The 9,816-nt window shown below is 40.3% G+C and overlaps 1 protein-coding gene across 1 annotated transcript; it reads left to right on the top strand.

Moving 5' to 3' along the window:
* Positions 1–360: 360 nt before the first annotated feature.
* Positions 361–9,399, top strand: hmgcll1 (3-hydroxymethyl-3-methylglutaryl-CoA lyase like 1). The gene is made up of 9 exons (XM_085922290.1): positions 361–459; positions 1,488–1,559; positions 1,981–2,088; positions 2,388–2,483; positions 2,595–2,743; positions 2,851–2,914; positions 3,001–3,189; positions 8,542–8,667; positions 9,295–9,399. Exons 1-9 carry the CDS (start codon positions 361–363, stop codon positions 9,397–9,399), a joined length of 1,008 nt encoding a protein of 335 aa, XP_085778416.1.
* Positions 9,400–9,816: the final 417 nt, after the last annotated feature.

Genomic DNA, 9,816 nt, shown 5'->3' on the forward strand with positions numbered 1-9,816 from the left:
CCATTTTATGAGAATTCAGAATAATAATTCGTTCATTGGTAAGCATGTCCACAATTCACACAGCAATGTAAACTTTCCAATTTGTAGTCCACATTGCAGCATCCATAAAGAAAAGGCTCTGCTCCCACCTCTTAACATATCTCTGTTTTGATCCCTTCCCAGCTGAGAGGTGGCTGCCATGGCAACTGCTGAATCATCCCACCCAGTCAGCAGCAGTCTTCTAATTCCATTTTGGCAAGTAAGGCCTTGCATCATCCGAGAATATTGATCTTGATCCATTAGCTTTATTAGATTCCGAACAACTGGGGGTTGGACTGCTTAATCTTGGGAAGTGAGGAAGCACAAGCAGCGTGCCTCCGAATGGGAAACCTACCCACGACGGTGAAGCATTGCCTGAGCTACGAACAACTCATCCAGGACTATCCATGGCTGAGACGCTTGCTGCTGGAGGAGGCAAAGGTGGGTGTCCTTCTCGTGTGTCTCAGCCGCCTCACATGCTTTAACCACATGACCTCATCATGATTGAAGCTCTCTTGCTGCTCCCTGCGTTTGAGACAGTCCTCATGTGCTATGATTGCAAAATATTAGCTTTGAATATTTTCATGTTTCTGAATCTCTATTCCTTTTCTTTATAGAAAGCAATAATGCACTGTTTCTTTGCTGATGTAATAAGCCAAGAGTACATCGGTCGAGACTTGAGCACAGAGAAAAAAGTGGCAAATTATTAACCCATGGGCTCTGGATGGTTAGACTACAGGGGCAATTAAGTGTAGCAAAATGTCAGCAGCCTATGGAAGGCTTGAATATTAATAACTGCAATTTAAACATTTAAAAACTAAATGAGTGAGTCTATCCTGAAAATGAAGCTACATGACATTTGAATTAGTTGTTGACTGACCAGTTGGCATACAAATGAAACACTTACATTTTAAAGTCATTTGTAGTGAGCCTCTGCACATTCATTCACAGTGGATTTATTTTATTTGAATGAATCGTATTTCATGACCCTATCAAGCCTAATACTTGTGTTTATGTAACGATTTTGAAAGCACGACTCCTTCAATGTGTGTAAGATCTGTTTACCGCTTTTCTTCTGACAGCAACTGTCAAGATGTATTCAGTTGCTAATTTAATACTAAATTCATAATCCTATTTATACACTACAGTAAGACTCTTGTGTTGCCATAAGAGTCTTACAGGAAATAAATGTGGGCAGTTAAAAAAAAAAAAAAAGTAGTTGCAAGAGGCTGACACAAACTGGCCATTTATGTCTTCACGACCAAGATGATTGCAGTTTTGGGTTCCAAACAGAGGAATACCATGATCCTTAGAATTTCCCTTGTGGTTCTTGCGGGGGAAATGTATCTAACCTATCTTTCTGAATGTTTTCTCCATGAAACATCTCGTTGGTTCCCATGCCAATGCTTGACATGATTATGGCTTCAACTATTGGGTGTCTTCTGGCTTGTCTCTTCTTTCTTCTCCAGACTGCCTCAGAGTATCCGGAGAGTGTGAAAATAGTTGAAGTTGGGCCAAGAGATGGACTCCAAAATGAAAAGGTACACAGAAGAATGTTTACTCTGTCCCATACACATAATTTATGGTGATGTGTGTGCCCTTTGCTTAATTTGAAAAACAACAATTTTTTCCCAGAATTTTTCTCTCTCTCCTACATAAAACATGCACAACATGTGGCTGGTGCGCCATAATTAACAGAGCATATGTTTTACATTTTCTTTGAAATTCAAGAAGAGAAATGACATACCTTCTGGCTTCGTTTACTCTTCTTAGGATGTCACCATTGAATCAATCCTTGTTGCATGCTAGAGCTTTTACAGATTTGACTACAGCGTCTACTTAAGAGATGAGAGACGTCTCATGTTTGCAGAGCTATGTTGCACGTTGTCTGTTATGTTGTACCTCCCAGCGTGAACGGAATCAGATCCAGAAAGAACACTTTTGGGTTTTATTGTCCCCTAGGAAATTGTTCCGACAGGCGTGAAAATCAAGCTGATAGACATGCTCTCGGGATCGGGCCTGCGTGTGATCGAGGCCACCAGCTTTGTCTCCTCAAAATGGGTACCACAGGTAATAACTTCAATCGGTGCGCAGGTGAACAGTGTCAAGTGATTTACAAAGCTGTCTCATATGATTTTTTTTACATTCAGAAAGACTACCCTTCCTGTCATAAATTGCTTTTCTATTTCTAAGAACACTTAAACATGTTTTGTTCTTTTAAAGGAAATATGACATCAAGCAACTTTGACCCTAATGATCTGTGCCGGGTTATGAAAGGCTTGACAGAATAATGTATTTTCAGGAACAAGCTCGGTTGATGTGAAACGTTTATTTTTGTACCTCATGTCCTTTCCTCTTTTTTTGTTCAGATGGCCGACCATACTGAGGTTCTCGCAGGAATCCAGAGAGCTCCTCATGTTCAGTACTCGGTATTGACACCTAACATGCAAGGTTTTCAGGACGCTGTGAGTCAAATGAATGTTTGAAGAATTGTGGTCAAAGGTTAACTTCATGTTTATTGTTCCCTGTGCTTGTTGTCGATGAAGTGTTACAAGGCTTTTATTTTCCTACACAAGGTCGCAGCCGGGGCTGCTGAAGTGGCGGTGTTTGGCTCAGCATCTGAGGCCTTCAGCATGAAAAACATAAATTGCTCAATTGATGAAAGCATGCAGAGGTTTGAAGAGGTCGTCGAGGGAGCCAAAGAGAGAATGATTCCAGTCCGCGGGTTTGTATTTGTCACTCATGGTTGACACAAAAAAAATGCAATCTGCTATTTTTTTATGTATCTGCTTTCCTGCATTATGATATATGATATATGTTGTACTATTGCAGATACGTTTCTTGTGCCCTCGGATGCCCATACGAAGGAGACATTGATCCATCCAAAGTTGCTGAGGTTTGTCTGGTTAATTATATAGATCTCATGGGTCAATTTTCTCTGTCCTGACTTTCTCCCCTTGATCATACTTCTTATCTCCTAAGGTAGCCAAGAAATTGTATGAGATGGGATGCTATGAGGTTTCCCTGGGGGACACCATCGGCGTGGGTACTCCAGGTTCCATGCGTAAGATGCTGCAGTGTGTGATGAAGGAGGTTCCCGCCAGTGCTCTTGCAGTTCACTGTCATGACACGTACGGCCAAGCTTTGCCAAACATCCTCACGGCACTTCAGGTAAAAAGCTGCAAGGCATGATGCCCAATTTAGATGTTCAATTCAAATATTTTGATTTGGTTCTGAAATGCTGGATGGGGGCAATGGTGAAAACCATTTGCATTTATTATTTCTTCTTGTAGTGATTGTTATAAAATATGAAATGGATCATTACTCTTGTGATTACATTCAAGAGGCTTTTAAATTGAATACATTTGCTCGGCCTTCACAAATCACCGTTGTTACTCCTAAGAATAAGACCAAAGGGATCCTCACGTTTCGTGACTATTAGCTGATATTATGTATTTGTCTATTTGTCAAAAAAACAAAGCCCCATTTTTTTTAAATCAACATATCCAGTTTCCCATCCTACTTAGGTACTCTAAAGAACAGGAAAAAGCTCGGCTATACAGTCAGTAACAGTGCCAAGACGACTTTTGTATTACTATTTATTTTTTGTTCACTATTTTTGGACCTCACGCTGTTATCTGCGGTGTTAACCAAATTATGGTGTAACATACCAAACCAAACTCAGCCGCCTCGTGGAAACATTGCTATAGAAAATGTAATTACAGCTACCTAGTGGTAACACCTGTAATTTTTTTCTTGGGGGGCACAAAAGGAGGCGTCTATTTGAGTTCAAGCGTTTGTTTGGTCAAGTGGATAACGCAGTCTGCGACTAAATTAGCTACCGTGTCAAATGGAGCGGTCACCACTATGTGAGGTCATATGCTATGTATAAAGACTGCAATCCAAATTCTCTGGGGATCCATGACATTGTAGCTGTTTATCACATGAATGCATCCTCTGTTTAAGATCTATGTGTGGGTTACAATAGCAGACAGAAACCCAGGAACCGTCAGTCAACAGCCAACAGGGGAATTAAGAAATGTGATCTAAACGTCCGCACTGAGCATCGCTTAAATAGAATCCCAAAACTACAATGAACAAAAAAGACTTTCAGAAGAATAGAAAATACCATGCACTATGGAAGTCATATATTGTAGAGCCTAACAGCTAACAAGAGACTGTTTAAGTGTCTGGCAGAATTTTAAACAACTGACATAAATCAAAAAGGTAATGCAGATGTGGCTATATAAGTTCTCTGAGCCACATTGTCATACACAGAAGACAGCTCAGTGGGGTGGGCTGCGGAGTCTTGGTGGTGGGGGGGGGCAGCAGATGTAAGAACGGGGTGGTTGTCTGCTCTGGCTCACATATTCACTGTCTGTTGTACAAAGCAACTGAGAGCTAGGTGGATAGAAGAGCCCTGAGGGATTTGGAGGTGGGGGCGGAGGGGATTCATCTATGGTTCTCCCTACAATGCTGAGTTTAGATGCAGCTGGAAAATGATCCTTTGATCCGTTCTCTGCTGCACATGTGATGAACGGTGGTGCAGCTGCAGGAACAAGCGTTTTTGTCAATTTATTTCACTGGGCAGTGAACTATTCATTATAAGTTACAGTGAGGAGTTGTGATTTATTGTAGTTGGATACAAACATACACAAATTCCCATACCATTTCCACTTCATCTTAACTCGGTTAAAGTAGCTTTAAATAGGATCCTACTCATCAAACATGGCTGTCTCTTTTCGATGTGCATCAAACTAACCACAACTTGTACTTTTGAACTCAAGTACCACGGTGGTTAAAAAAAAAATCACAGCGGTAAGTAAACTTCTTGGATCATATTTAAAACGTTTCATCTCAGCATCCCCATGTTCTCTGAAAATAATAGCAGCCGGGGCTATTTAGTCAACCATTTGCTCACCCATAAACAAGATGGAAATGAAAGATTTTATCATAAACCTTTTCATTAGTGTGTGCCAGAGGTCCACACCACCAACTGGGACAGAAATGAATTTCTTCAGTGCTGTCAGGCCCGAGTCACAGCTTTTGTCTTGATAAAGACATTCCTTAGCCTTTGTACCTGTTTCTTTTTGTTTTTTCTCAAAAGTACCGGCTGAGTGGGTGGTGGGGGTAGGTAGCTTTGTTGCTGCCGCACTCCTGGCAGCTCACACAATGACAACTTATGTCCTTAGATTACACAGCTTTGGCAAGCAAAGTCATTCTTAATAGGCCTTATCAGTGTATTGTGAATCTTAATAGTCATGCTTTATTGTATAACAGTGTTACAGTCGACATTTTGACCAACCTAATAATCATTGTCAACATAGCAACATTATTCAAATTCCGTTACCATATTGTTAGAATTTGAACACAAGCGGTTACTACGACTTTGAGACATTAAACATTTGCACAAATTGTTTTCAGATTTTGACAGTATTTTGTTCTTATTATGTAATCTAATTAAGTAATGTGCTGTAAAAAAAAGTTCCAGATTTAGTCAGATAGTTTGTCTCATAATTTGTCTCAAGTTCTCTTCTGGTTGAGCCATTATTAATTCCAGTAAGCACCTTCCTGTTCGGCAGTACTATTGTTTGATTTCATTATGGAATGTTTAACTTGTCTTTATTCTTGTGTGATGGATAAGGATGCCAAAACGTCACTTAAAACATAATACTTTATATATGCACAGCCTAGGAGACAGTCATTAGTTTTAAATTATTCCCTATTTTCCTTAAAGCCAACAGTATCATGGAATAAAATGTCAACTCATTTTATTGTATTTTCTAGCAGAAACATGTTCCAGGATTAGATTTGAGTGTGACTGAGGTGTGCTTAATCGTGAAACTCAGCAAACTGTGTCAAGGAAAACTGATGATACAGTTCATAATTCTCATTTTCAAATAAATCACTAGGTGGAAATATGATTTATTTAGTCTGTAAAAGTTTGTTTTGTTCTGCCAGTATCTGGGTTTTGCTTTGTCACTGTAAGATTATTTACGTTTTCCAGGAGAAGGTTGATATATGTTTCAGCCGCAGCTACGTGACAGCTTCTTTCAGCCTTGCCGGTTTATGTAGCTGTGGGTAAAGCATCACTGCTTCATATCATCCCGTGAATACGCTCTCTCTCTCTTCCTGTCTCTCTGACGCACGTGTAAAACCAAAATGGGAGCTTGTCCGTCTTCAGCCTCGTCAAGTGTGAGTGTAGAATGTCAACAAGCGTATCCGAAAAACCATGCCCGTTTCGGAATACGCCGTGCCTTTACACAGGAATGTATTGTTTTCATACAACCACAGCTCACTGAATATGGCTTTCTAATGCTGAGTGCACATCTGGTTTCTGCGTGGGCACTATGAATCTAACGGAGCACTGGCAAGCCTGAGTTGCTGACCGCCCGTTCTCGCACGATTAGGGTCCAAATGAACAAGGCACGCCACTGAAGGCTCTGGTTTGTTCCTCTCGGAAACCGTACGCCAAAGACCCCCAGCCCTGCACGGTCTGCAGCTGCAAGTGAGAGGATTGGCATGGTAGATTACAACTCTGTGTTTATACAACACGAAAAATCTGCCGAGTACAATATCCTGCTCTGGCTTTAACCAAGGTCTGGAAATGTCATGCACTGAACACACCAGAGTTGAGACCCCCACCCCCCGGCCCTCCACCTTCCACCCCACCTCTACCTCGCGCCTTGCCAACACAAACAGCAATTACGGCGAGTTTAGACAGCCCCTGAAAGAAGTACGTTCTTGTCTTTTAATTTTGCTTGCTTGATCCTTCTCCACAGGGTGAAAGTCCTTCATGACCCAGTGCCACTGAAAGTATCAGTGTGTTAATGTTGTCTCCCTATGGGACCCCCCTGACATCTGGCTCTGCTGCGGAAGCTGGAAAACATTTTTAATATTCTCCCGATAATGCCTAAGACATGTGGAAAATATCCTGAAAACTTTTGGGGCTTCATCATTTTTCTTTTTTTATTGGAAACAAAGTCTTAGAACTTTTTTTCATGACACGTCAAGCCAATTCATTCTTCCTGCAGCGTCAACATTTGCAATTTGATGATAAAGATGTTTGTTATTTGCCTTTCAGCATCTAAAAAACACATTGTTAAATCGTCATATGGAGGCCAGACATTTGGAGTGGTTGGCGATAATAAAACAAAAACAATGATGATGATGAATTGAATCAATAAGGCAAAACAGAAAAGCAAGAATGACACATTGGATGGGAGTGAGCATGTCTGTTGCCCAAATCTCCATTAGAACATTTCTTTTGAATTTGCAGCTTTTCTCCGTGTGTCTTAGGACACAGAACATACAATAAACGTGCTTCTCAGATTCATCAAATTGCCAGTGGTGTGAATGTAAGTGTGAATGTTTTTTGGTCTATATTATATATTATGTCGCTAGTTACACATGACCCTAATGTAGAAAAGCGAATCAGAAGAAAATCAGCTAACATCACCAAAGATGCATTAACAACATTTTCTGAAACATCTCTTGTATTGGATCTCCTTCACTTGTGCAGGTGTATCTAGCTTGTGCATGTATAATACGCCCAGTATACTTCTTCTAGCACTATATCCTGTACAGCATATATACAGTACTTGTTAATGTGCGTGTGTTACGACTACTCTAAATCAAGCACATTCATCCTGAAGGGATCAGGGAAATAATGCATGACAGTAATGATTATAGTTCGCAACAACGGCACATTTGTGTAGTAATATTATAACTCCTGTGTTGTCAGAACAGCGTAAGTGGACACCCTCTTAACCCGGGCAAAAATGTCTCCTCGATGTAGCGTGGAAAGGACAGAGTAGTGCTGTGAAAACATGAGTAACCAGCTGAATCAGAACCATATGAAATGTTGCGCTCCAAATTGAGAATGTGCACAAGGCTATTACCATGTGGCACCAGTGTCAGATGCAGACAAAGAGGATGACTAAGGCATACTGAAAGACTTTCTGTGCCCGCTTATTAGCGATGCCGCAGTCCTCCTAAACAGCTGTCAAGCACCACAGCAGCCTGAGCAGCATGTTGAAGCATCTAACAGGGAAAACAAAAAGCTTCTTTGTTCAGGGATTTTACCTGAGTAGGAATGGGAATGACAGTTGTAAAGTTGTCTATTTCCAATGACAATCATGATTTGTTTGGTGGCGGTCCACTTAAACTGGACATTATTTTCCCCATTAATAATATTAGATTTCCATTATTTACTTTGGCAAAATTCCAAACACATCATCACATCATGATTTGTTTGGTGACGGTCTACTTAAACATGACATTATTTTCCCCAATAATAATATTAGATTTCCATTATTTACTTTGGCAAAATTCCAAACACATCTTCACAAATTGAAGTTGGATACTGTGCAATAGTATCTTCTTTCTATTCTTGACAGTATGATAACTTATCATACCTTATCGATGTGTAAAAGATGCAATCTGTAGAGTAAATAGATTTAATAGGGTGTGCACTGAAGGAAAAAAAATTGACTTCTATTGTACCGTACTTTGGCTTTTCAGATGGGAGTGTGTGTGGTGGACTCAGCAGTGGCCGGTCTGGGTGGTTGCCCGTACGCTCAGGGTTCATCTGGCAATGTGTCAACAGAGGATGTTCTCTACATGCTCCACGGCATGGGCATCCACACCGTGAGTACGCACACTCCAACAGACCTGCTGTAATTTACTGTATGTATCCGCAATCCCAGCGCAGCGGCCCAACCCATACAATGTCTCAGGCTCCATTTACATAAATATATGGTTCTGCAAACATACTTTTGTGTCAGGGTTTATTTTATAACATCAGTGGTTTTGCACAAGTTCATGCGCCCGCACCATTGAGTGCCCTGACCCATGAACTATTTATTTAACAATCTCTACCCCTGCTGGTGGAATCTTTTCACTACAGGTAGGAAACAGCAAATTGGCTTACTTGAAGCTAAATCTAGACCTATTTGGGAGAACAAGTTCACTGTACCTTAATTCTGCCATTTAGTGGAAGAGCATTAAATTGTTATACCGTCACTATACATGACTGGCAAAGGCAGAATTATAGACAATGTTTGTCAGGAATAAATAATATTTTTCAAACTAATTAAATTCAATCGGATAATTTCCCATGGCAATGACCAGTGCCCCGGTTGGTTTCAGTAGTGGACTCCATTTTGATTTACAATTAATCGACAATTCATTCCACACAATTAATCCAGTAAATATATAATGGATTACGATGCCCTATACGTATAAACATTTCAATTTCAAATCTTTTTTTTTAAGGGGGTAAATCTGGCCAAAATCCTGGAAGCAGGAGACTTCATCTGCACCGCTCTACATCGCAAGACAAACTCCAAAGTTGCTCAGGCAAGAAGCAGGAAGCTGTGAACTTTTTTCTTTCAAATAAATTTGACTTGATTTGATGGTAAGTGCTTTTCCACTTTGGCTGGCACTACATTCTCTGTGTAGGGAATTTAATGTGTCGAGTTTGTACTGCAACTAGGTCACAGTGTGTTTGATATTTAAAGTATTCTAATTTAAATGAGCTTATTATATTAATAGCGACTCACTTTCTTTGGCCATTGAGAGCCATCCTCAAGATCATTCTGGTTTGCATACTAAAATGATCTGTTGAAGGAGGCGTACATATGGTGGCCTTTTTAGAGGTTGCAGTCGTCTTCATATTTTACATCTCAATTACATTCATATCACGAATAATCCCAGCAGAAAGTCAGAATCAAATTATTTTAACATAGTTGTGTCCTGGTAAAATAATAATGTATCATTTGTAGCTACAGTTTATGT

Source organism: Syngnathus leptorhynchus, chromosome 10, assembly GCF_054491065.1.
Source record: "Syngnathus leptorhynchus isolate UIUO chromosome 10, UIUO_Slep, whole genome shotgun sequence".
Classification (NCBI taxonomy): domain Eukaryota; kingdom Metazoa; phylum Chordata; class Actinopteri; order Syngnathiformes; family Syngnathidae; genus Syngnathus; species Syngnathus leptorhynchus.

What these genes read in the sequence shown, in the direction of transcription:
- hmgcll1 (XM_085922290.1), top strand. Translation starts at nt 361, where the DNA reads ATGGGAAACCTACCCACGACGGTGAAGCATTGCCTGAGCTACGAACAA. An exon ending in CCTCAAAATGGGTACCACAG is followed by an intron (nt 2,089 to 2,387) that starts GTAATAACTTCA and finishes TTTTTTGTTCAG; the next exon opens with ATGGCCGACCATACTGAGGT. An exon ending in ATCCATCCAAAGTTGCTGAG is followed by an intron (nt 2,915 to 3,000) that starts GTTTGTCTGGTT and finishes TTATCTCCTAAG; the next exon opens with GTAGCCAAGAAATTGTATGA.